This window comes from Monodelphis domestica, chromosome 1, assembly GCF_027887165.1.
Source record: "Monodelphis domestica isolate mMonDom1 chromosome 1, mMonDom1.pri, whole genome shotgun sequence".
In the NCBI taxonomy this organism is placed as follows: Eukaryota; Metazoa; Chordata; class Mammalia; order Didelphimorphia; family Didelphidae; genus Monodelphis; species Monodelphis domestica.
This window is the reverse complement of record NC_077227.1, coordinates 630893380-630920993: the sequence shown is the minus strand read 5'-3', so window position 1 is coordinate 630920993 and position 27614 is coordinate 630893380. Positions and strand designations below refer to the sequence as shown.

The window sequence follows — 27614 nt, the reverse complement described above, 5'->3', positions numbered from 1 at the left end:
TTGGAGGGGAAATGGGAAAAAGATACAAGAGTATATTGTTCAAAGAGCCGTAAATTAGTCCAGCCATTCTGGAAGGCAATTTGCATAAAAGTTATCAAAGTGTGCATATCCTAGGACCCAACAATACTATTACTAGGTCCATATCCCAAAGAGATAAAAGGAAAAGGATCTGTATGTACAAAAATATTTTTAGCATCTCTTTTTGTAGTAGGCACAAACTGGAAACTAAAGGAGTACCTTCCTATTAGGGAATGGCTAGACAAATTATGGTATGGGAATGCAAAACATTGTACCATAACAAATGTTGAAATGGAATTTCAAAAAAAACTGGAAAGATCTCTATGAACTAAAGCAAAATGAAGTGAGCGGAAGCAGAAGAATAATTTCTACAAAGACAACACGATATATATATATATATATATATATATATATATATATATATATAAATAAAAGAACTTTTTGAAAATCTTTAAAATTATGATGGAACAATATATGTCTAGTCCAGATTACAAAAGATAAAATGTCACCTACCTCTTGCCAAAAAAATGATGGACTTAAAATGAAAAACAAGAAATAAACTTTTGCCCAACCCATGTGGAATTATTTTGCTGGACTATAAACATCTGTTATGAATGTTTTTATTTTTCATACTTTTTTATTGTCAAGTGGGGAAATGAGGAAAGCAATGGGAAGGAAAGATAATAAATGATTGCAAAATAAGTAAATAATTTTTTAAAAAATAGTCATTGTGCACTACATAAATTTTCACCCATCAGATTTATGAACCATGCCTGTAAATTAACAATAACAATACATTCCAGTATAATTTAAGTTTTTGAGGTCAGGAACTGTATTTTGTCTTTGTACCCTTATCATGTTGTACATAGCAGACAATAAATAGTTGTAAGATTGGAATCTCTAACCAGACAAATGTCTTCTCTGTTTATCCCACGTTTCAGAATGTGCTCAGATAGTGGCAGTAGAAACACCTAGATTTATTGTATCATTAAACTAAGATTCAGTATGAATGCATGACTACCAAATATAGAAAAATAACAGACATATATTTTTTGATAATTATCAATTTGCCATTATCAGAATACAAAGTCTAGATCTAGCAGTTTAAATAACATAAGGCTAACCAGGCATATCCCCCTAGATTTTTTCCCCATGAGAATTCCACAGTAAGATAATATTACTAATAAATTATTAATATTTAATAAATATTAATAACCACATTATGTCAACAAATGTATTTTAAAACTCTGAAGACAGATAATCTGAAAACCTTTGTTCAGTTGCAAACGAATAATGAAATCAGGTCCTATTTATTAAAAAATTTAAAAATCTAACTACCTAACTATGCTAAAACCCAGCAAAATGGAATCGTGACCATCATTGACTACATTAACTAATAGTCATAAAAAGGAAGACTCTTGATTGAGGTGAGAAACTAGATGAGACAAGTTTTACAAATCGTTAAAAAGTCTCATTATTTTATTGCCACACCTCAAGTACTGATGGCTCATTTGCCCTTTGTATAATAAAGAGATCCTTCATGAAAAAAATATACCAAAAAATCTGTCTCAATTTTAATACTGAGAGAAAAGTTAAGAGTAGTTTTTATTGGAAATGACGAATGAAAAGCTTTTTGGAAAAAAAAAATTACCCCACCATGACCCTTCTATATACCATGATAACAGTAAAACAAATATTTACAACCTCAAGTTGTCAAATATTAAAAATAATTAAAACCAACACAATTTTAAAATGTACATAATACCATTGGAGAAAGATAGGAAATATTTGGTACTGCAAATTATACAAAGCTTCTCATATTGCTTAAACTTTTCTTCCATAAATTTTTTCAATACATATGTATGTGCACATGGATAAAGAGGTGTCAACTGGTTAAAACCAAGTTGAGTCCTATATACAAAAGGATGGGGATTATCTTTCTTACTTTATCTGAAATTTTAAGACACTAATTGTCATACAATTTTAAGACACACAAGTGAATTGGTTAAGTTAAACATCATTTCACGCCAAAGAGCTTTGGTTTTCCTGGCAGCTTCATACTGTGATGAATCCAACACCTGTGTCTATAAAGAGACTTGAAGGTTTATTTTTTTCTTCCCAACAGCCTGGTGTTAACTGGAAAATGTTTCATTAAAATACATTAATACAACCAGGTTTCCAAGAATGGCCGTGTAAACATGCTCTTCTGGTACCAAGAAGCAATTGGTAATGGCATGTTAAGTATGTGAATTGCTAACTCAAAGACTCCTTAGAAGTAAAATCAAGGTAGATCTCCAAGGGCTGAGTCAGACTCCTGAATTTTCCGCTTTTTAGCTGTTGGCTCTTCAGTCTTTTGTGACTCTAATGTACAGGTCTCTGGTTTTTGTTTATCATTAGCAACAGTGATGCCTGAGAGAAGATAACCTCCACCTCCACTCATTATCAGTTTGGGATGACTTCGATCTGGCAGAACCTAATGAAAAGAGACATTAATTTTTCTAAGCTGATATAATACACAAGGCAAATGAAATATTCAAATGTAACATTTAAGACACTATTAAATTCATTTTCATAATGCCCTCTGGAATAATGTTGTTTACAAAATCTTGCTGATCTAATCCAACCAGTTCCAGTTTCTTCTATAGACGAAGAAACAAGAACTCACATTTATAAGGTACTTCAGGGTTTGCAAAGTACTTTCCTCAAAATTGCTCTGTGAGGTAGGTAGATTGAAACTGTAGCCCAGGAAGGGTTAAATAATTTGCCCAAATTCCAGGGCTTGTGGGCACCAGCAGTGGGTAGTTTTCAAGCTTGGGGCTGTGAATATATATTTTTAAATCTTTTACTTTTCATTTTAGAATCAATACTAAGTATTGGTTCTTAGGTAGAAGAGTGGGAAGGGCTAGGCAATAGGGGTTAAGTGGTTTGCCCAGGGCTAGGAAGTGCCCGAGACCAGATTTTAACCCAAAATTATCTATCTGTCTCTAAGTCTGCCTCTTTATCTATTGAAACATCTAATTGCCCCTGTGATTTTTTTTTTTAATATTGACAATCTATTTGGCTTCAATCTAATTGGTTTCTTTTGTTAATTCTACATATTTGATGGGGTCCATGACACAATGAAAATTAAGAACCTCTGCCTTAATTCTTGAAGGTTCTTTCTAGTTCTAAAATGTGAAGACTCTAAAGAGAAGTGCTTTAGGGGGAAGCTCAGTGGATTGAAAACCAGGCACAGAGACAGGAGGTCTTACGTTCAAATCTGGCCTCAGACACTTCCTAGCTGTGTGACTCTGGTTAAGTCACTTGACCTCTATTGCCTAGTCATTACTGCTGTTCTGCCATGGAACTAATACACAGTATTCATTCTAAGACAGAAGGTAAGAGTTTTAGAAAGAAAAGGGAAGTGCTTTGAAAGTCTCCAAATATGCTTTTCTAGAAAGCAAATTCAAAACTAAAGATTCTCTATAAATTTTTAAGTATTATGTGAGTTATGATTAACAATGCCTGGAGTTCAACTCAGCAAGCCTTCCTCACATTCATTAAGCACCTACTAACAACTGTGCAAAGTGCTGAGGGTATAAAGACAAGATGAAAGTACTTTCCTCCTGAGAAAGAACATCTGCCCAAATCAGTAAATACAAGAAAATCTGTTGGAATAGACATCACTACAGAGGTAGGTGAACAACTTGGATGTGTGGTCATTATGGTTTAATTTTGTGACAACCGTCAAGCTTTCATGTTTCTATGGATATTAGGCTAAAAACATCTGACCCTGGCCAGATGAAACAATTCTGAGCCAGTGTTCCCAACTTTCTCTATCAGGTCAGTAAAAGAGTTCAAGTGATACCATCTTTTTTGTTGTATTTTAAAATCCATTTTTAGGAAAGTAAACTTCTACAAGGAAATGTTCAATAGTTGTTGCTTTTAAAAGGGTAATAATACATCAATGACTGTGAGAAATGTCATAGTGACTTGACATGGGGAAGTAAAAAGTTTCAAAAAATTATTGAAAGCCACAATGAAGTAAAATCAACCACACCAAAGTACAAAAGAAAAGAAGGCTGAAAATGAAAAACAACTGATACACCATTGCTACAAAACAGCCAGATTAAATCTCAGAAAACAAGTAAAGACTTTCATAAGGATCTGACCTTCTGCAGTATTGCAAAGGCTTCTTAAGATTGGAAAAATAGCAGTGAGATATTCTCTCTCTCTCAAACTGCTAATCTTTGCTATGAAGAAAACATGTGTGTTATGGGCAAAATTAAAAAAAAAGAGAGAGACTAGAGTACTAAAGACTGAGAAGATTCCTTTTACTTATGTTTACTTTTTTCCTTAAAGCTGTACTAACGCATTCTCAAAAGCAGCCTCAGGTGAATGTGTATGATTCAATTATAGTCAACAGACATATACTCCAAAGAGTGGTTTAGGAATTTTTTTTTTTAATTTTAGTGGACCTAGAACTTGATCTTTCTTAAGAGAATGATGAACTCTAACCATGGAGTGATATAACAAGAAGCAATATTGTTCTGAAATTACAGAAATTCCTACTTCTAGACAGAATAATGCTCTATCTCCTTGTATCATTCTATATATCACAAAAATTTAAGAATTTATCAAAGACAAGATTCCATGGCATGGGGACTTGTCTGATTTAAACCCCACTAAGAATCTATGTGTTAAAATCAAGGATGGAAGCTGAAAAATGAGTTGTTTGTATTTAATACATAATATGATTTAAAAACAATTAAGGAATCTGAGACAGAATCTTATGAACTCAATGCCAAATCATATAAACAAGTGACTACAAGAAGGAATATACTTGTTTAAAATGATTTATTTTAAGATGTAAAATTTATTTTTTTAGTCAATAAACTTAATTATTTTATTTCCCCCTGTTGATTTGCACAGCCCTATAACAATCAGAGAGAGAAAAGACTTTTCAAAACAAGTAGTGCAATCCCTGAGTTGATTTGAGGGAGCCTTTGAACCCAAAGAATCTAAGGAGGGAAAGCAAGAAGGGTACGGCAACGTCAGAAGAAGGGTGGAGATGGGAGGCTGTTTAGGGAACAGGCAAGATTGTTTGGACCATGGAGCACATGTAGGGAGCAGCATGAAATAAGTTTGGATAGGGAGTCTAAAGTCAGATTGAGAAGTGCTTGGAATGCCAAGCCGATGAGGTTGCATTTTAACTTAATGGCAAAAGTCCCAGAAGGTGTTTGGGGAGATAAGTGCCAGGGGCAGACCTATATTAAAGCAGAGAAATCAAATGAGCGAGCAATTGTGATAGCCTAGGTGATATAGTACAGTACTGAAGGTCTGAAACTGGATGGTAGCCACATAAGGGGAGTGAAAACGATTAAGTACGAGATGTGAGGAAGAATTAAGGATCTCCTATGTGCAAGATTTCTTGTAATAAAAACAAGAGACAAAGTCTGTATTCTGGCTAATATCTGAGCACAGGCTGTGTCTACCAACACAAACAAAAACATTCAAATGTAAATTTTTAAAAGTTCAAGCAAATTTGGATGTATAGACACAAAATCTCCAGAAAGGTTCATATAAACACATTTCTAAAAACTCTTACCTTCTGGTTCTAAGGCAGAAAAGTTGTAAACACTAGGCAATGGGGGTTAAGTGACTTGCCCAGGGTCACACAGCTGGGAATTGTCTAAAGTCATATTTGAACCCAGGACCTCCTGTCTCTGGGCCTGGTTCTCAATTCACTAAGCCACCCAGATACCTCCTAAATAAAAGTTTTATATTTTAAAGTGCTCCTTAATTAGTGACTGCCAATTTCCCAAATAGTGCATAGTTTAAGACAGAAATCTTGGTCAATCAACTTTATCAACAAATTAATCAATTAATCAACATGTATTTAAGCAACTAACTTATATTCAAGACTCTAACAAGGGTGGGGTATACAAAGAGACAAAAATGAAACAGTGCCTGCTTGTATGTTTTATCCAGAGAAACATATCTATAAATTTACAAAATTTATGTGTGTATATAAGTGCAAGGTAAATCTGGGGTACAAGGGCACCAACAACTGCCATGATCAGGATAGTTTTCATGTAGAAGAGGGCTAAACAAGGTTTAGAAGAAAACAAGGGAGTCTAAGATTTGAAGGTGAAGAAGGAGTGTGTACCAAGAATATGGGACAGCCAGTACAAAAATGGATAGTATAATGTGTGAGGAACAGCAAGAAGACCGATGTAGCTGGCTTGTAGAATGTAAGAAGGAAAGGAATGTATCATAAGGCTGGAAAGACTGGTTGTGAAGGGCTTTAAAAGTCAAACAAAGAGTTTATATTTAATCCTAAAGGCAAGAGGGAGCCACTCGAATTTACTAGATAGGGGAGTGACAGTGTGACCTGCACTTTAAAAAATCTCTTTTGGCAACAATTATATTAGACAGATTGGAGTGAGGAGAGAATGAAGGCAAGGAGAATGATGAAAAGGCCCGAACTAGGGTGGTAACCATATTTGAGAAGTCAGTTGAGGGAGACAGAAATGATAAAATTTATGTATTTATGACAATATATATTTTCTTATTTTACGGTGCAATTTTCTTTAATACCTACCTGATAATTTCTGAGCCAGGTTTCTGATAGCCTGAGATTAATAACTCCTCCCTTTTCTCTTAATTTTGTATAGCACTCTACAAGTGGCTGAAGGATAAAGAAAAGATTCAGTTAAGATATATTTTTTGGATGTAAATTCAAGTACAGAATTTAGCAGTCTTTTTTATCATCCCAAGCCTCCACAATTCTATATACTATATACACAGTCACATAAAAATATCCTTGCCTACCCAATATAGTATTACCTCTTTATAATGACAGTAGATAACAAAAGGTCTTGAAGGAGCAACAAATTCCAACAAAGAAAGAGCCAGTGGTGTTGGGTGGTATCGACTGGCTATAATTAAACTGAAAAAGGTAAAACAAAACAAAAAACAAAACAAAAAAACAAAACCAGACATTATTTTTGTCTTCAAGTAGAATAAACTATTTTGATAAGACTTTGAAATTATTATATGCATTCAACTATATAAACACACAAAAGAAATCCTTTAAGTAGCTTTCTAGAAACTCAAATGGAGAGTACTCAAGAGCTGCTACTTTCTCAGTATTAAGGATTAGTATTCATTGTTGGTATTTGGCAACTCTTAGAATTATTTAAAGATGAAGACCATCTTTAAATTATCTGGAAACATTCATTACCATTTAAAATGGCTTTGCAGATGACCAAACCTACCTCTTCTCCCAAATGTCTAGGGGCCTGTGAAAATTGTATTGGCTTTTTCTCCATTAGAGCACTGATGCACCCAAGGAGAGCAAGCTTGATTTATCTGTTGTGTTAATATGATGAGAGGCAACATGCTGTAGTAGGTAGTACTCCCCTTAGAAGTAGGACCACCTGAGTTCAAATGCTGACTCTGACTTAGAAAAGTTGTGTGCCTGGACAAGTGACTTAATTTCTCAGTGCTATGGATAACTTTCAAAGCTTAGAAATTGAAGAGTAAGTTCCCATATGCACTGGCAGAGAAAGCTCCACAGCAGCAGCTCCATATACCCTACATTTACAGGTGTAGTTCATAGCCAGTTCATAGCCCATCTATAGTAATATAGTGAAAGCCTTGTAATTCCTTTTACATTTATACTTATATCTATACTGATTTCTTTTAAACTATTTTCCTTCAGTTTCAAGAATAGTATCCTTATTCCTACTGAAATCATAGGATCACAGACCTAGCCACACTCTTCATTTTACATTTTACTGAAGAGGTCTAGAGACCTTAAGTGACTTGTCCAAGTTCACACACACAGTAAGTGGTAGAGCTAGAATCTGACCCAAGGTGCTCTTTCCACACTATCACCCTTTCCATTCAACCAGTAAAACCAAAGTCGAACAGTCAAAGAAAAGAGAAAGTAGAAGACAGCTAAGCAATTAATGGAAAGCAGTTTAAATCTTCTTGTAGCCAAAATAACTAGTTCAAAGCAATAAACTAGTAATAACAGTGATGAACAAGTGGCAGGATGACTAGAATGCCATTTTAAAAAATATATAAGAAACCATTTGTTTTTCTGGAACTTGAATAGTTTAGTGACTAATGATAAGTAAGGGATGTGTACTAGATAAATGACACTGCCCACACTCACCCATCTGCATTTCTTTCACTCAATAGAGCAGCAGCTTCTATCTGTCTTTTCTTCTGTTGTTCTTGTTTTCTTTGGAATTCTTGAATCTTGAAAAATAAAATTTTTTTCAAAAAATCAATCAACTGTCTTGACCCAGAAACTCTACTGGATCTCCGGTCTGCTCCAGCATTATTTTAGCCTTCACTACCATTTCAGGCAGACACAATAGCAAGAAGATGCAACTTAGGAAGCAGCTATAAAAATACTAAACATAGGAGATAGCCTAATAATTTGTACAGTTATTTCAACAAAAATTTATTAAGCACCTACTTTGTGCCAACCACTGTGCTTTCATGAATCAACTCCAAACCCTTCATTTTAATTAGAAGTTAATTAGAAATGCTGACATCTGTATAGTCCTTTATAGTTTTACAAAGTGCTTTGCACATATTATCTCATCTGATCCTCAGAACAACCCGGAGGTGGGTGTTAACATTATCTTCATTCTAAAGATGAGGAAGCTGAAACTGAAAAAGGTGACCATCCCACTGCCACCTGGTTACAAAGTGCCAAAGGTGCACCCAGGTCTTTCCTGACTTCAAACCTATTGTTCTTTCTACTAGACCAAACTAACTCTCTATAGATGAAGAAACTGTAGGCCAGCCAGTGAAATGAAGGGAGTTGCCCAATGTCCCAAAGGGAGAAAGCAGAAGGGAAGATTCAAATCTAGGTCCTTTGACTCCAAATATAAAGTGCTCTTTTCTCCCCCATTACACCACAGAATTCTCTTAAAGATCAAAAAATGTTTTCTCAACAGTACTGTTCTGATATTACAATTTGAGGGATAAAGGCAAATGACTTAGTAATAATTTAATTGAAGGAGTAACATTATGAGAAGGTGGGGCACCCTTACATAGTCTTTTTTACTTCCTCTTTCTTTATGCTCCTTGAATTCTGGTTCTTGAGAAATGATCTCCATTGTTTCTTGTTGAGGATGGTTGTTTTCTATAACTTCAGTGATGTTTTCTTCTTTCTCCTTGGGAGAAGTCTGTAGGTCATCAAGAAGAATGCCATTGTTTTCTTCTATTGAAACACTAATGGATTCTGAAGGCAAAGCTTTGGAAGAAAATGTTCCATTTAGAAGACTGTTCACTTTGCCAAGGGGGAATTCATAAAGACTATTAAAGAAAGATTTTGGAAATCCAAAACAAGTTGTTGCTGCTCGAACAGGACCACCTCCAGGGTACATCTGAATGATTGACCCAAAACCTGAAAATAAAGAAAACTACTTTAATACATGAAGGTGAATCAATACCTTGAAAAGTCCAGCATAAAAACAAAACAGAACAGGAAAAGTATCTGCCAAGTTTTCCTCACCACTCATGAAACAAAGAAATAATATAGAATTTAAAGAAGTTCTCTCAACTTAAGAACAGGGTACGCTTCTTGGGCTTCAGTATGGAAAAGTGCTCACTACATGGTTCCTCCTATGGAGATTTTATGAGTCTGTTAACATAGAGAGTTCAAATATGCTAGAATTGAATTTGGTATCATCTTAAGTTATCCCACTTCAGGAAGGGGACACAGTGGCTAACTTTTTGATTCCATGGAGGAATCCATAAATATTACCAACAATATTTTTACATCAAGATACAATGGTGTCAGATCTACTGTCAATATAATTCAACATCTTTCTTCTTAAATCCAAGTGTGAACTATTTGAAATCTGGAACTTTCTTACCCCCCATCCGCTCCATTACAGCACCCAGCACCAAGCCTGCACAAGTTTCCATTACAACCATTTTATTGCCAGCATGGATATTTCCCAAAGTCAACATCTGGGCCAGTGTATCATATCGCATGTAGCTAAGGAGAGAAGAATGATTCCATCACTGTTACTCATATTTCAAAAAATACTTTGTTTTGTACTATCATATAACTGCTATCTAATGGGGTGCTAATTGTTTCTGAAGTGATAAAATAATTCAGGACTCATGAAGTGGTAGGATACTTTGTGCAATGTGAGCAAGGTTCCCTAGTTTACTCAAAATCAAGAATTTATTATAATAAACTATTTTTCCCATTCCCCAGTTCTACTTTTGAAAGGAAATGTGGCTTACTTAATTTTTCCAGGTTCTCTTGCATAATACATAATTGAAAGAATACGGGTAGATGGCTTCACAACAGTAATGATTGCTTCATATCTAAGATAAAACATACAGAAAAACTCCTTTTGTAGAGAATAAATGTTTTGGTCCTATCTTATTTCTACTTGCATCTTTCTAATACAATTCTTACTTTTTCTTCTTCTTCTTTATATATTTATCTTGTGCGAATTCTGTCTTATCTCGGAATGTTGTACTATTTTCAATTAACTGCTGAACAATTTCCTATAAGAAAAGTAAGTGTTATTCCACATCACATACCAAATAATTAAAAATTGCTAGACAAAGGAAATGGGATCTTAATATAATTATAAAGGTTTAATTCTATGTCCTTTCACTTCATAAAAAAAGCATTAATTCAATTCCACTCAACAAATATTTATAAAGCACTGACAATGTACAAAGCACTGTGCTAGATGCCAGAAATACAAAGATAAGAACTCCACCATACAAAGGCCTCATAAAGTTTATACTCCATTAGGGAAATTACAACTGTATGCAGAGATAAGCAAATAGAAGATGATTCAAAGAGGGAGAGAACATTAATAAATGGCAAAAAAGGTAAAAAGACTAAGGGAGGCTTTGTGGAAGAGTTAACATCTGAAGGGACCATTTAAAAATCAGAGATGAAAGGGAAATGCAATCCGAGTAAGGTAGATGAACTATACAAATACACAAATGTGAACACTGGAAAATTGAGTTTAGGGAAGAGTTTGAATGAAACATAAATGTGCATGAGGAGGCATAACAGGAAATATGGCTAAAAAGAAAATAGATTAAGGATAGTATCTAACAGGTCCAGGAGTCTATTTTATTCTAAAGGAAACTGGAAACTACTGACATCTTTTAAGCAAAGAAGCAACATGGTCAGACCTGTGCTTTAGAAAGAATAAAGCAGAAGCAAAGAGAACAATTTAGAAGCTACTAAAGTAGTCCAGGTGAATGCATAAAAGGGAATGGATTATAGGGATACTGCAGAGGTACAAAAGAAAAAAATTGATAGCTAAGTGCAGAAGAGGAGTGAAAGAGAAGAAAAAGTCAAAGTCTGGAAGATGGGCAAGTTAAGAAAGGAAGATAAGTTCTCTTTCAGCGGTGTTAAATCTAAGATGCCAGCAAGATAAACAAGTGGAGGCATCCAGCTGGCAGTTGGCAGTGACTGGCATTCAGGGGAAAGATATGTAGATTTGAGTGGCATCTATGAAAAGATGGTAATTTAATTCATGAAAAAGGATTAGATTACTAAGGAAAAAAATTTAAAGAAAGAGGCCAAAAAGAAGGCCAAGGACAGACCCATTCTTAGGAGCATAGAAATCAATAATAATGAACCAAACATTTAAGTGTTCCAAAGAAGACAAGAACCCTTTCTGGTATTTTTAATTGAAGATATTTCTTTATGTATTCATTAAAATAAGAGGTAGTAATAACAATGATAGTGTTTGTACTTCTCCTGCGTTCTGTGCCTTACTTCACCAAAAAACAGGGAAATTCCTAAATATATCTGGGCAAACTTTCAAGATTACCTCTCCTTTAATGCCCTTGTCCTTCAAAGCTTTTATGTCATCTTGAGTGAGTTTCTGAGACTTTCCATCATCAACTATATTTCGATTATCAATTCCAGCTTCTTTAGTTTCTAAAGAAAAGAGAATGATTCATTATATTCTTATCCCAAAGTAACAATCTAAACTTTTTAATTCATTAGGACAAATTTTTCACATTTAAGGTTGCTTTAAAAAAAAGACATGATTTCATCAGGATGAGTGAAGAATTTCCTCACCCATGAAGATAATATTTGTGGTCTCTGAGAATTGCCTGGGCCATTGAGAGGTTGAGTGACTTGCCTAGTGTCATATAACCAGTATGTGTCAAAGATGAGATTTGAAGTCAGGATTTTCTGACTGTGAGGCCATTTCCCTATGCTCTAAAATTTTGAAGCTCCCTGTGGCCTCTATGATTTAATGCAAGGTACTTTAATAGATCAGGAGATCTATTAGACCAGGAGACGGGAGGACCTGGGTTCAAATATGGCATTAGATACTTCCTATCTGTGTGACCCTGGACAGGTCACTTACCCATAGTGCCTAGCCCGGACCACTCTTCTGCCTTGGAATGGATACTTTGTATCATTTCTAAGACAGAAGGTAAGAGTTAAAAAAAAAACCCAAACACTTAAAGGTTTTCTTGTCTACAAGTCTAGTCCTCTATCCATTCCATGAGTTCATGAGTGTGTGAAATTATTTACCCAAGATTATACAGCTAAAAACCTGGGACTAGAACCTAAATTTGTCATGATTCCAATGTTATTGGTATTATATTATTCTGAGGTTCTTAAAATATAACACTAAAATAAACTAATTTCTTAAAATAGAATTTAGAAGCAAACTAAAGGTAAATGTAGACAGTGGATTCCTCAAAAGCCTCTGAATTACAAGGTCTTTTTGACTTAATGTTTAAGTAACTATTTCCCATACCTAAAAAATAAGACACACCTGAAGTGATCTCTTCCATCATCTTCTTAGGTTGAAGGTTCCCACTATTAGATACTTCAAATGTAGTTCCATAACTGTGCCCAATGACATTATCCAAAAAAAACCACTGTTTCTCAAAGGTAACTTTTCTGAAAGAGATTAAAAAGAAGGCAGTTAACCAAATAAGTTAGCTATAGTATTCATACAGCTGAACTTAGAAGGGATATAGAAAGCCTGTTAGTCCAATTCCTTCACTTTACAGATGAGGAACTAAGGCTCAAGGGAATTGATTAAGGGATTTGTCCAAGGTCACAGAAGTAGTAAATATCAAAGGTGAGATATGAGTCTAGGTCTTCAGATTCTAGAGCCAGTGTTCTTTCCATTATATCACTACGTGATGTGAAAAAAGACAATTCGACAATTTTAGAATATTTTATGTTTTTCATTCAAAGGGTTCCTATGAACAAAAACCAGCAATATCCTCACAAAATGCCCACATAGGGCAATCAATATTTTTTTAAACTTCATTTTTTTTTTGGATAAAGGAGAAATTTAAAAATAGTCTGAATAAGCTAACAATATTATTATACATAAAAACATCAGACCTTTGTAAAAATAAAAGTGCAAGAGCAGAAAGACCAAACTGGCTGAAGAAGAAATTGTATAATTTCTGTTCATTTAAAATACCATTCATTCTTCTGGAATCATGGAAGTAATAAGGACTTCATGAAATTATATAGTGTAATCACTTCCTCTACAGGCACATAGACACTTTATTTGCTGTCTTATTTTAAAGAAATTGATAGTCACCCCTTTTCTGATCAGTCAGTGGCCATCAATATCAAGACAAGACACTCTACCAGCAAAAGAATTATTGTGACTCACTGCTCAGATGGTTAGCATTTTTTATCAATAAAGGATTTTTTTTTAAACCCTTACCTTCCGTCTTAGAGTCAATACTGTGTATTGGCTCCAAGGCAGAAGAGTGGTAAGGGCTAGGCAATGGGGGTCAAGTGACTTGCCCAGGGTCATACAATCGGGAAGTGTCTAAGGCCAGATTTGAACCTAGGACCTCCCGTCTCTAGGCCTGACTCTCAATCCACTGAGCTACCCAGCTGCCCCCGCAATAAAGGATTTTTAATTAAGGTATGTAAACTTTTTTTTTTTGGAAATACTATTGCATACTTAGTAGTATAGTGTAAACATAACTTTTAAATACCCTTGGAAACCAAAAAAATTTGTGTGACTCACTTTATTGCAATATTTACTTTTTTGCAGGCAGTCTGGTATTGAACCCTGAAATATCTCTGGGAAATGCTTGCATAGATAAAAAGCTGAAAAATATCTTAGCAGTCATCTAGCCCAACCCTCTACTTTTACAGAGGAGAAAACTGAAACACAAGGAGGTTGGAATAGCTAGCATTTATATAGTACTTTAAGGTTTGCAAAACACTTGATAACTACAGTGATCCTATACCTATTGCAGGAGTTTCATTCCAGACCCCTGTGATAGATGAAAATCCATGAAGTAGTGGCATTATATTTATTTAAAAAAAATATATATATACATATGTATATATATATATATATATATATATATATTAAGGCTTTATAAAACCCTTCCCACTCTCCTATAAACCTTTTCCACATTCTTATTAACCTACAGTCACTGAGCCAATCAGCGCCCAGGACACAGAACACAGTACTGTGGCTTTTGTCTTTTATGCCATCAGCCAATAGTGTGCTGTGATAAGTAACTCTGTGACACAGAATTGGGTATATATTTTTTAAAAACCCACAATACAGTGAAGCCATGATAAGTGAACCTGGAAAAAAAAATTACATTTAGATAGCTGTAAAGTCTACAGTGCCTTTTATAGATATTATCTCATTTGAACCTCACAATAACCCAGGGAAATAGGTCCTATATTATTTTTACAGATGAGGACACTGAAACTCTTAAGAAGTGATTTGACTGAGACATGTCTTCTCTAAGGGAATACCTTCCCAACTCCCAATACAGTTATCTTTTTGATATGTCACATTGCCTTAGTATATTGCCAAAAGATGTCCAAGATAAGGATGCCATGTTTTCTATATTTTATGTTTCATATTCTGAATTAAAATGTTTAATAAAATGAATAACTTAAGGCACATTCTAGATAAGTGAAGGCTAACCTTTTAGAGACCAAATGCCCAAACTGCAAGCCTCATACTACATGTGAGGTTGCCCCCTTATCCCAGACAGGGGAGGAAGTGCTCCCATTTGGCTGCTGGGCAGAGGGGAGAGTGATATGAGGAACATTCTCAGGCACATGTGGAGAGGGGAAAAGGAGCAGCCCCCTCCAGTACACTCTGACACACATGCCATAGGTTCACCAACAAGTTTTTAGATCAATACCATCACCTTGAAAATATTTAATATGTAATTCATTCATTCATCTTTAAATACATTTTTAGGAAACAGGTAGCAAAGAGATCAATGTTTACTTAATACAGAAACCGCACATAGTAGGAGCTTAATAAGTGTTAATTAACTGACTGATTCAGAGGCAGAATTAATAAATGAAAACATTAAGGCTTCTTTTCAGTGTGGGGATGGATATACTGTGATTCACGCAAAACAGTTTCTCTAACATTAAGCCTTGTTTCTTGACTTATAGTCCAATGATGCAATCCAGTTTTTCTTAAGACAACTCAGGCTTCTCAAAAAGAAAATTAAGTGAGGTCAATTCTTGTTATTGAATACATGACCCCTTTGGGATTTTCTTGGCAAGTGATTTGCCATTTCCTTCTCTAATTTTTATAGATGAGGAACTGAGGCAAATAGGGATTAAACTTGCCCAGGAATACATAGCTACTAAGTGCCTGAGGCAGTATTTGAACTCAGAAAGATTAGTTTTCTGGACCCTCAGTCTAGTGTTCTATCCATTCTGCCACCTCCCTGCCCCAAATAGGGTCAACAGAATCTGGTTAAGCAGATCCTCTTTTGTAACAATTCCAAATAATATTAATATTTGCATTTATCCTATTATCACATTTCTAATCTTCTTAGTCTCTTTCCTTCAGAGATTTGTACTCTAATAGAAATATAAATCTTGATTTCTTTGAGGGTACAGAAAGGAAGAGTGATACAAGTGACTTAAGTTCTTTGTGGGCAGGCTAAGTTGATTAAAAAAGAAAAGTTTAAAAACCCGAGAACCAATTACAATATTATTAGTTGCTTTTTTCTGGGGGATGGGTGGCTAGAAATTGCTTTTTAAATAGACAATATTGCATAGAAATCAAAATGTGTTTTTTCCTTTCCTTTATTTGTTGACAGGGAACAAGAAGACATAAGAACAAAGTTATAAAAGTTTAAGTTCAGACTACAGATGTGAAAGAAAAAAAACATGTTTTGTTCTCATCTCTCTTCTATTGCTACTACTCTTTCTTCCTCTGGGAATTCTCAACTCTCTGATGACCTATGTCAGGAGAACACAGGTCTCTATTTCTCTCATTTCCCTCTTTCATGCAAAATACGATCTATCTTTTTAGGTTTTAAAGAAGGATCTAGCATGAAATGGTGATTTAAAATAACAAAAAAGGAAATTACAAAATGGCAAATGTTTTAAAAGTCAAAGATATTAAGTATCTCCAATATTATTAATCTATTTCTATGAGTTGTCTCTACTTAAAAGTTTCCTAACTCCTTTTATTGTAAGGAAAGGTTCTTCTTCATTTACTTCCTTCCATAGATCAGGAAACAAAAGAAAGCTTCCTTTTTAGAACTTAAATCCTAGGGTGGGCCAACAGCTGACTGACCATACTTTGACACAACTATAGATTCAGTTACATTTCAAAGAATCCACAGATCTTGTCTGATACCTTAATATTAAAAACTCCTCACCCTTCAACCTCTACATACACATGCCTTCTAGAATGAAAGTCAAAGGTCAATTCTTTAAATTCCTACTATGTGCAAAGGTCTTTTCTAGGTCCAGTAGAGGATAAAGTCTGGCCCTTAAAGAGCAAATAATTTACCCAGGAAAACAAGTAAAACATATGTTGAATATATGTCATGGGAGTAAAAAATTTTTTTTGCACAAGATATGTGATTTCTTTCATATAAAACCATCTACCAATGTAGGGAAGATAAAGTTAATTTTAATGTTCCACAAATCATTCTTATTGAAAGCCCAATGTATATGGAATATAAAGTTAGTTTTGGGGAAGAAAAGGATAAGAAAACAAGATTTTACCCTCATACTGTGAATCTTAAAAACTGCTCAGACTGTACCTTAGAAGATTTGGTTAAGTTTTTTCCCTATTGTAACAATGGAGGTACTTGATTAGGAATGTATTGAGAACTTTTAAAGTTACTCCACCCTACTCAGACAATGCCTTAGGGGAAGATAAAGTTGCAAACTCCTGATTGAACAATGAAGAGTCCCTAACTCATACTTATAGTAAAGCTAGAACTTTAAGCTAGGTCTATGTTTAGATCTAATACAAAAGGGTGCTAAGTACCTTTAAAGGTTAAATTAGTACCTAAAAGGTCAAGCAACTTACAAAAGCCAAGCTTAACAAAAGAGGTGTGAAGTACTCAGAGGGTTTAATCTAACACCAGAGAAGGTGAAAACAAAAGAAAGATGAGAACTAAGAATGGGCAGTCCTGGGAAAAAGCGTCTACTGTGATTGGTAGATGTGAAAATTTAGGGGAGGTGACTGGAGTTCACAATTGAACCCAGCTTGGAGACGATCTTGTGGTGAGTGATAAAGACTGACTCGCTCTCCCTTAAGCTCAGGCCTATACTGGTTGGCTCAGCCTGAGCCAGAGCGAATAATTCAATAATTCAACTCTCTCTCTCTCTCTCTCTCTCTCTCTCTCTCTCTCTCTCTCTCTCTCTCTCTCTCTCTCTCTCTCTCTCTCTCTCTCTCTCTCTCTCTCTCTCCCTCCCTCCCTCCCTCCCTCCCTCCCCCACCCTTCCCTTAATTCCTCCATTTGTATTAATTAAAATCTCCATAAATCCCAGCTGACTTGTGTACTTTCATATTTGGGAATTTCTTATGGCGACCACTTATTTTAGATTTTAAGTCAAAACACTAAAATTATCTTTACAGTTTGGCCAAACCCTTTACAGTTTGGCATTTACAGTTTTTAACATTCATAATGCATAGTTTATAATCTAGAAAAGATAAAAAGTGCAAAATGCTATACATTCACCACACAAACAAAGTCTTCCTTGTATTCTTATGACAATTCAAGAGTTCTAGTTGAGCAATCCAGCTGCATACTTGTTATCATTATTTTTGCCACATGAGCAGGTCATCTTATCTTTTCATCATATACTTCCATGATGATGCCTTTTACTCAGATCCTTCAGAGTTCCTTGACATTTATATGCTATAGCCTGCCCAAAACCACCATGAATCCCTCCATTGTCCTCTGCGCAACAGTTATTTCTAATTATATTGAGGCAGTTGTTTTCCATGTTATGCTGCCATGTAGCAAAATTGGAAGAATGTTAATATTAATAAAGTAGACCTGTGCTTGCATGAAAAGCTTGGGGTCATTAAAGGAGCCTCATAATTTCTTGAAGGTGATTCAGTCCTCTTTTCTAACCATGTGGGCTTGATCACCAATCAAAAAACTTCAATTATTCCCACTCCTGCTCTTTATTACATGTCTGACTTTGGGCATGTTGCTTAATTTTTCTGGGGTTTCAGTTTCTTCATTCGTCTAATGAAGAGATTGAACTAGATAGATACTTTTTGTATTATGGACTCCCTTGTATCATGGATTCCAATCTAACCTCTAGTCCCATGATGGCAATCCTTTGGTACGTGTGCCAGAGAGGGCAGGCAGAGTGCTCTCTCTGGGCACACATGCCAATCTCCCACCTTTTCTTTCCATCTCCCAGAGTTCCTTACTAGAAAGGCAGAGGGACTCAGGTGGAGCTGCTCTTCTCCTCCTCTCCACAACATCTGATGACATTTTTTCACATCACTCATTCCTCTGCCCAGAAGCCAAATAGGAACGCACAGGGGGTAAGGTGGTGGCTCATAGGTGGCAGAGCTGGAGGGGAGCTCAGCACTCATACCACTCTCCTCAACCTCTCTATGCTCACTAAAAACATTCCTCACTTCACCCACTCTTCCACCAATAGCCTAATGGGAAAGCTTTCCTCTCTCTCCTGTGTAGGGTAAAGGGGGCGGGGGGTGGGGGGGGGGAGCTATGGCAGCAAGGCCCATGTGGTACTGGGGGAGGAGGAGAGAGAGGGAAGAATGGCACAAAGTCTCTAAAAAGTTTGCCCTGCCCTAGACTAAAAGGTCTCTGGCCACTTTAATCCTTCCCCATTTAATTACTAAAGTGGTTTTTCTAAAGCTTAAGTCTGACTACATCACTGTACTACCCAATGAACTCCAGAGACTCCCTATTACCGCTAGGATAAAATATAAAATCCTCTATTTGATGTTCAAAGCACTTCATAACCCAGCAACTCCTGTCACCTTTTCAGTCTTCTTCTGACCACTCCCCCTGCCCCCATTCTCTTTGTCCCTCATGCCTGGAATGCTGTGTCTCCTTATCTCTGCTTCCTGGTTTTCTTCTAATACCATCTTGTACCCAAACATTTCCTAACCACTCTTAATTCTACTATCTTCCCTCTGTTAATTATTTCCTATTTATTATTTATATATAACTTTTTAAATACATGGGTGTTTGCTGGTTGTCTCCCTTCATTAGTTTGTAACTTCCTTATGGGCAGGGCTATCTTGTGCCTCTTTGTATCACTCAGAGCTTACGCACAGTGCCTGGCACATAGCAGGTGCTTGATCAATGCTTAGTGACTGACTAGTTGAAATCCTTTCCAACTCAAATCTATGATCCTATTAGCCCTACTGCTTTAAGGATAAAATACAGACTCCTCTGTTTGGCATTTAAAGTCCTTCACAATCTGTCTCTAACCTTCCCTTTCAGCCTGCCTGCTTATTACTCCCCCTCTAGCACTCTATGTTCCAAGGCAATCTAAACTACTTGATGTTTCCCATACTTAACAATCCTTCTCTCATCTTTGCACACACAGGCTTTCTTCCTTGGGTTGTTTTTCCTCTTCGCTGCTTTCTAACTCCTAGATTCCTACAAGGCTTGGCTCAAATGACTCTGTTCATAAGAAGCCCTTCTTGTTGTTCTTAATTGTTAGTCCCCTTTCCCTAAATTATTTTCCATTTATTATCGATATGTTTAGCATTTACTCAGTGCTCCCACATCCTCCCCACCCTATTCCCCAAGTTGAAGATAAACTCATTATTTTTATCTTTGAATCTTAAGAGTCCAGTGTAATATTTACTGGGAAATGTATGGTACATGGTAGGTGCTTAATAAGTGCTTGCTGAATTAAATTGATTTCAAATGCCATACTCTTTATGAACTTAGGGCTGGAGTTCAGAAGAAAAATATGAAGATGAGAGGGTGCGTCCTTCATTGGAAGATTTAAAAGAGACTTAAATGGTAATCTGGTAGCAGTGTTATAGAAATGATTTCTAGTCAAGTATGGGCGAGCCATGCTGGCTTCCCAGATCCCTTTCACATTTCAGATTACATATGACTGATTTGGAAGTTTTATTTGTAGAAACTGAAGGAATGAACAAAATTGCTTACAATGAGAACATAGAGAAAAGATAATGAGGGGAACATCCACCTTAAGAGACAAGGAATAACAGGGATCCCCAAACTGTGGCCCCCTGAGGCCATTTATCCGGCCCCTACCACACTTCTGGAAGGGTATGAAGAAGAGATTACAACATCAGTGAGATTGGCAAGCAGATGCAAGGAATGGAAGTCTGAAGGACTGTCAATCAAGGAGAGAAGGGAAGATTCCAAAGAAGAATTTGGTCAGGGAGACAGTTAAAAAAGTCAGCATCTCAGAGCGAGAGGAGCAGAACCAGGAGAACATTGTACACAGAGACTAATACACTGTGGTATAATCGAACGTAATGGACTTCTCCATTAGTGGCGGTGTAATGTCCCTGAACAACTTGCAGGGATCCAGGAGAAAAAAAACACCATTCATAAGCAAAGGATAAACTATGGGAGTGGAAACACCGAGAAAAAGCAACTGCCTGAATACAGAGGTTGAGGGGACAAGACAGAGGATAGACTCTAAATGAACATTCTAATGCAAATACTATCAACAAAGCAATGGGTTCAAATCAAGAAAACATCTAATGCCCAGTGGACTTACGCGTCGGCTATGGGGGGGTGGGGGGGAGGAAAAGAAAATGATCTATGTCTTTAACGAATAATGCTTGGAAATGATCAAATAAAATATATTAAAAAAAAAAAAGTCAGCATCTGAAACTGATCACTTCTCTCCTGAACTGTGGAGAAGGAGCTAGTAGGCGATTGCTCTAGATTCCTGGCTAGTAACTTAACATTGGAAAAGATTGGGGCACAGCTCTGAAGATCCTTTTCAATTTATTAACAATATCCCCTCAGAGACAAATCAACTTTACTTCCTTGTATTGAATTTCATAGTAGATTAGGGAGACCATAAATTCCCTCTACCCTATCCCAACTCCCTAACTTTCTCCTTTAAAATAAATCCCTTTTAGAAAGTACTATAGTGTGAAATTAGTCTGTTGAAAGCTGTTAACTTACCATCTGAGAAGAGCTGTTAAGACCAACAGAGAGAGAAAAAGAGAGATAGAGATAGAGATAGAGATAGAGAGAGAGAGAGAGAGAGAGAGAGAAAGAGAGAGAGAGAGAGATAGAGAGACAAGAAGTGGGTGGGGGGAAGGAGTAAGAATCTTAGCTTCTCCTTTAACCCATTTCTTAGTGTCACCGTTGCAGCACTTCTCTTACTTAAATATCCTAGTTGAGGAGCCTCTATTACAACGTGGCACCCCAGAAAAGGTCTTACCCTTCCCAAAACAGTGAAAGAAAACAGAGGAAAGAAAGAAAATGCTGCTGCAGATTATCTATGAATTAGTAGTGATCTCAGCCATTGCATGTTACTGGGTATATACTATCATGTATAGTGCAGTGACTACTGTTCTTATGAATACTATGGGCCTCATATAAATACAATGGCTTTCATAATAGCTACACCGGTTACAACTGATACTGTGGTATGGCAAGTCATTACCCAAATATACATTTTCACCATGGCAGCAATACAAACTTTCTCCTATATTAAGAATATCATCAAGTTCATTACACCAAGAAAGGCAGCTCAAATCCTGGTAGTAGAAACTAATCTGGAGCAGATGGTTAAGAAGAGCTGTGAGGAGTTTCTACAAAAGCAAGGGAAAGATCAGGCTAAGCATGAGAGTGGGCAAAAGGATACAGGGCTTATGGACAAAGATACTAAGGAGAAAGCTAAGAAAGCCAAAGGGAAGAACAAGAAAGGGGCTCAGGAAAATAACAAGGAAGTCAACACATTTGCTGAGAAGATATTACCACTCAGAGACATTGCAAAAATATCTGATTCTGTTGGAGTGGTTCATTCAAAGGTCCACAAACAGTTTTCCACCCAGGAACTTAATTCTATCAAATGCAGGTTTCCAAAATTTCTCTGCGAGTCCTACCATGCTCTTAAGGAATTGAAGAGGCCCTTTAAAATTTTTGAACCTGATTTTTAGGATTCAGAATTCCTCCTTTCTGAATTATTTAGCCCTCACAAACACAGGCAATTTGTGAAGAAAACCAGGACAGATAGTTTTCTAACAAGCTGGCCCACTAAAGAACACAGAGAGGATTTTGATTTTACAAATCCTACTAGTATGGTTTTCTTGAGAAAATGCAGGGAAGATCTTTTGCAAGCCATAAGAAAGCACAGAATATCCTGCAGCATACATAGATTGATTGGCAGAAACAGCAGTCTATAATGGGGATAGACCAGGATTCAGAGGAGTCTGTTGCACATGTGAGGAGGTAGTTCCTTAGGGGTTGCAACTCACATTTGAAAATTTTTTTTAGAAATTATTTCCCCAAATATGACAATGTCACCCTATCTGAACTTAGAGATTCTGTGACATACTTACGGGAAAAATCACAAGGAACAACAGTCAGAAATAAGGGAATTAAAGCAAAAATTATAAAATACAGAGGAGTCATTAAAGCAGAAAGAGAATGAGAAAATTAAAAGTTTACAGACCATAAAGACATACTCTAGACCCTCATACCAACAGAACAGGGGATCAAGGACTGTTATCTAAAGAAGAAATATGAATCAAATAATAAAGGCACACAGGGAAAAACTTATTATAGATCAAAGACAAACTCGTGCTGCCAGCATTGCTGACTAAGAAATGAACAAGAAGCGTCAGACCTCGAATCCATGAAATTAGTCATAAAATCAGGGGCTGAACCAAAATATGCAGATGTAGAATCAAAAGGGAAACAAAATTTATGAAGCCAGGAATTCAAGATACTTAGAAATAAACATGGGGTTGGCAGAAAGGAATTGCAGGAAGTGACAGGCAATGAGGGACTGGCAGGAGTGAAACAAAAACACATAAAGAGAAAAGAAAATACATGGGTGGAACATAAAAGTGAATTTATTGGGTCTGTGAGAAGTTATGATAATAAGTCAAATCAAATATTGAGTGAAAAGCAGAGACAAGTACAGGAATTAGATAAAGAGATTAAAAATCTAATTGCACAGATACAAGCTGATATTGAAGACTCATTCAGAAGGGGCATAGTAACCAGTCAGGAAAAAAAGCAAAGAACAGATAAAGAGATATCTGGAAAACTTTTTTTCAGTGCAAAGTGGGTACAGGGATTGAATTGAAGAGAAACAGAATTCATGAAAAGTCACATAAATATGATCATAAGCTGTTAAATGAAACAGTAAAACACAATTTCAATTCCCTGCAATATAATAACCAAATGAAAGCACAGACTAGGGTTACTTTAGCAGATACAGTTACAGGAGCTGTAAACAAGACACATAAACTCACAAAGATAAAACCCCACTTGGACCTATTAAAACTTCAAAAAGCTATATGGTACAGACTTCCTTAGGAAAAATATCTAGCTTGAACCCAGAAGCTGAAATTTTTCATCCTACATTAGATAACTTGAAAATTTCAAATCTAAAATAAGCTGGAGCTGAAAATACAGTTGATAAAGATCATCATATTCAATGTATTGGAAGTGAAACAGCAGTTAGATTTGAAAATTCAGATAGAATGGAGGGCAGAACAATTGCCATGATAGCCAAGGGTTCAAGAGACTCCCATGAAGCCAACATTCTAAATGGAGGGGGGAGGTCTACCCAAGTCAAACTATATGAACTTAGAGACAGCTATGGTTTAAATTCATATTCCAGTGAAGGAGGATATAAGATACAGTCAGATTTAAATGAAGGTCAATTAGGAAATGATTTAAGCCAAGAAGATTTAACTGGTTCAACCATAGAAATGGCAGAAGATAACAGTGCAATGCAAAATGGATCATTAGCATTAAATCAATAGCTACACAAAGACCAGAACCATATGTACGGATTAAGATGGGGAAGAAATAATACAAAGCTCTTGTGGATACTGGTGCTTCAAAATCAATCCTAAAGACATTGTTCCAGGGTATACCACCATAGGGGGTATGGTTTCAGTGGCTGAAGCTATGGGAAAGATACAACAGGTCCCCAAGCTCAAAAGCACAATGGTTAAGCTAGGTCCTCTCACCACTGATCATACATTCCTATTGATCTCTTCATGTCATGATAACCTTTCAGGAGGAGACTTTTTATGCAAGATCGGGACAACCCTGCAATGCAAACATTCTGGAAAGATATACCTGCATTTGCCTAAACATTCTCTAAAACATTACCCATTGCTATATATGGAGCAATTGGAGGAAAAACCTGAGCAAATTCAAACTTTGACATCAATGTATAAGATACCAGATGACATTACATAAGGGGTTTTTGCTAAACACCAAAATGATGTGGGTAGAATAAAATCTGTGACACCAGTAAAAATATAAGTCAGGGATGGTATACTTCCCAAGATATGGCAGTACAAATTGAGCAGATAAGCCATAGAAGGCATAACACCAATTACAAACAGCTTAATGGAACAAGGCATTTTAAGACCTACAGTGTCTGAATTTAATAGTACAATTCTGGCTATTAAGAAAAACAAATTTAATGCAGATGGAACACAACGCTGGAGATTTGTACAGTATCTTAGGGCAGTGAACAACTTCATAAAGAAGACATACACTGTGATCCCTTGTCACACACCTTCACCAAATGATATTATCACACAGATACCACTAGATGCCTGGTGGTACACAGTGAGAGATCTAAGCAATGCATATTTCACCATACCATTGTACCCTGACTCTCAGAATATTTTTGCTTTTCAATGGGGACAAAATCAACTGTTATACTAGGCTAGTCCAAGGATGTGAATCAGCCTCTATATTTTGCCAACTTCTTCAAGAGATCTAGCTAACATCACTTTTAAGCACAGCAAGCTGGTACACTATGTAGATGACTTACTGCTAGCATCACCTGATCCAAAGATGTGCTTGGAAAACTCAAAGAGGCTATTAATAGAGCTTTATGAGAGAGGGCATAAAGTCTCTAAAAAGAAAATTCAGTCGGTACTCCCAAAAGCCGGCTATCTTGGATTTATCCTGGAAGGGGAAACCAGGAAAATTTCAAGTAAAAGGATAGCAGATATACAGAAACTAGGCATCCCTAGTACCAAGAAATAACTCAGGGCATTTCTAGGGGTTGCTGGTTTCTTAAGACAGTATATTGTAGGGTTTTCCCATATTTCTAAGTGTTTGTTTGACTTGACAAAGAAAGAAGTTAAAGAACCTTTGAAATTAACTAAAGAACATTCATATGCTTTGTCAAAGTTGAAAGAAGCCATTTTGACAGCTCTGGCATTAGGGATACCTGATTACAAAAAAGGAGTTCCACTTGTATGTCCATGAAGCTAAGGGCATCACTTCTGGAATGCTAGCACAATATTTTGGGCTGAATTTAAGGGCCGTTGCATTTTACAGTTCTATCCTCAATCCAGTCTCACAAGAATTGTCTCATGGTGAAGAAAGCTTATGATATTGTACAGGGATGCAAGTTACATGTGTATTCTGCACATCAAATTGAAAAACTATTACAATCACAGAATATGCATATCTTTCACAAGTGCAAGAACATCTCAATATGAAATTATTTTGCGAGGAAATGACATCACCATTCACAGGTGTGCACTATTAAACCCAGCTACTCTGATTTCAGATTTGCCACTAGGTGGAAAACCACTGTATGACTGCAACTAATTTGTGGAAATGATGTATAAGCCTAGAGAAGATCTTAAAGACACACCTCTTAGTGATCCTGATATGGAGTTATACACTGAGGGATCCTCAAACATTCATAGAGGACACAGGGTCACGGGGGCTACAGTAGTTAACAACGACAAAATGCTTTGGCATGCATCATTACCAAGTCATGTTAGTGCCCAGGGTGCCGAGTTAAAAGCTTTGCTCGAAGCCCTGGAATTGGCAAAAGGCAAAAGAGTGAACACTTATGACCTCTTTTTACAACCATTCCTTCCAACAGTTTTATTTGGAAGAACAGAAGGTACATAACATCAGCTGGAAAACCAATTGCATATGGCAAACTTATAGACCATCTTATAAAAGCTGTAGAACTTCCAAAAGAGTTGGCCATAATCCAATGAAAGGCACATACTCATGGAACAGACAAAATATCCCTTGGGAACAAAAGAGCAGACATTACAGCGAAATATGCTGTGAAATTTAGTCCCTACTGCATATTGAATATCTCTCTGGTAGACAGGCATGATCTTACTGAAGCTTATTGTGGGAAGGAGGTTCAGTCATGGAAAGAGGAACTTGGTGTTAAATTAATCAGACATTTGGGTAGCTCACGGTGGGAAACCAATTCTCCCCAGGAAATTGTACCAACATCTATGTACTGTGATCCATGCAAAAGGACATTATGGGATGCAAGTCATTTTGGATACAGTACGTTTCTGGACAGCACCAGGGATAACAACAAATGCCATTAGAACTTGTCAGGCATGTGACATATGTAGAAAATTCAATCAAGGACATTTCAAGAACATAGCATTGGGAGGCAGACCTCTAAGTAATATGCCTTTCCAATGTCTACAAATAGACTACATTAACATGCCTAAAGACTAGGGATACAAGTAATTGGTTATTGTGGATAGACTAAAGGGATGGGTTGAAGCATATCCAGCTAAGAAAAACGATATAGCCACAGTAGTAAGATCTCTACTAAAAGGAATAGTTCCTAGGTATGGCATTCCCGATACCACAGACCGGATAGGGAGTCACATTTCACTGCTAAAATTTTGCAAGAAATATACATGAATCTGGGTATCAAATTCCTTTTTCATGATATCTATAGGCCACAGAGTTCAGGCCAAGTTGAAAGAATGAACAAAGAATTAAAGACACTAATAGGAAAACTGTTCAGAAACACACTTGAAATGGACAGATGTTATTCCTCTTGCATTGCTTCACCTAAGAACAAGAACCAGAGGTGACTTGCATGTATCCCCATTTGAGATGTTATATGGTCAACCATTATGGCATGGCAAGACTGCAAAACCACCATATCTATGTTAAAAGGGGAATGTTTACTTCATAAATACCTAATTGAAATACAAAACAGGCTGGAAAAATTAAGAAAGCCAGGATTACTAGTACAGAGAATACCACTGGATTTCTCATTGCATAAAATAAAACCAAGAGACAAAGTATATGTCAAGAATTTTACTAAAGAATTAACCACAGAACCAAGATGGATAGGTCCTGTGGATGTT

General features: G+C 36.3%; 1 protein-coding gene across 2 annotated transcripts in view; it reads right to left on the bottom strand.

Moving 5' to 3' along the window:
* Positions 1–622: 622 nt before the first annotated feature.
* The window catches only part of TRMT6 (tRNA methyltransferase 6 non-catalytic subunit), a 30468-nt gene continuing 3476 nt past the window's right edge, over positions 623–27614 (bottom strand). Inside the window, exons 2-11 of one of the 2 annotated variants that reach the window (XM_007476713.3) lie at positions 12795–12940; positions 11847–11956; positions 10460–10551; positions 10282–10365; positions 9903–10027; positions 9075–9430; positions 8183–8268; positions 6847–6949; positions 6602–6688; positions 623–2491 (exon numbers count right to left, since the gene is read on the bottom strand). In XM_007476713.3, coding sequence (XP_007476775.2) covers positions 2300–2491; positions 6602–6688; positions 6847–6949; positions 8183–8268; positions 9075–9430; positions 9903–10027; positions 10282–10365; positions 10460–10551; positions 11847–11956; positions 12795–12940 — 1381 coding nt within the window. In that variant the 3' untranslated portion in view covers positions 623–2299. The remainder of the gene's footprint in view (positions 2492–6601; positions 6689–6846; positions 6950–8182; positions 8269–9074; positions 9431–9902; positions 10028–10281; positions 10366–10459; positions 10552–11846; positions 11957–12794; positions 12941–27614) is intronic. The other variant, XM_001382098.4, reaches the window with a different exon arrangement.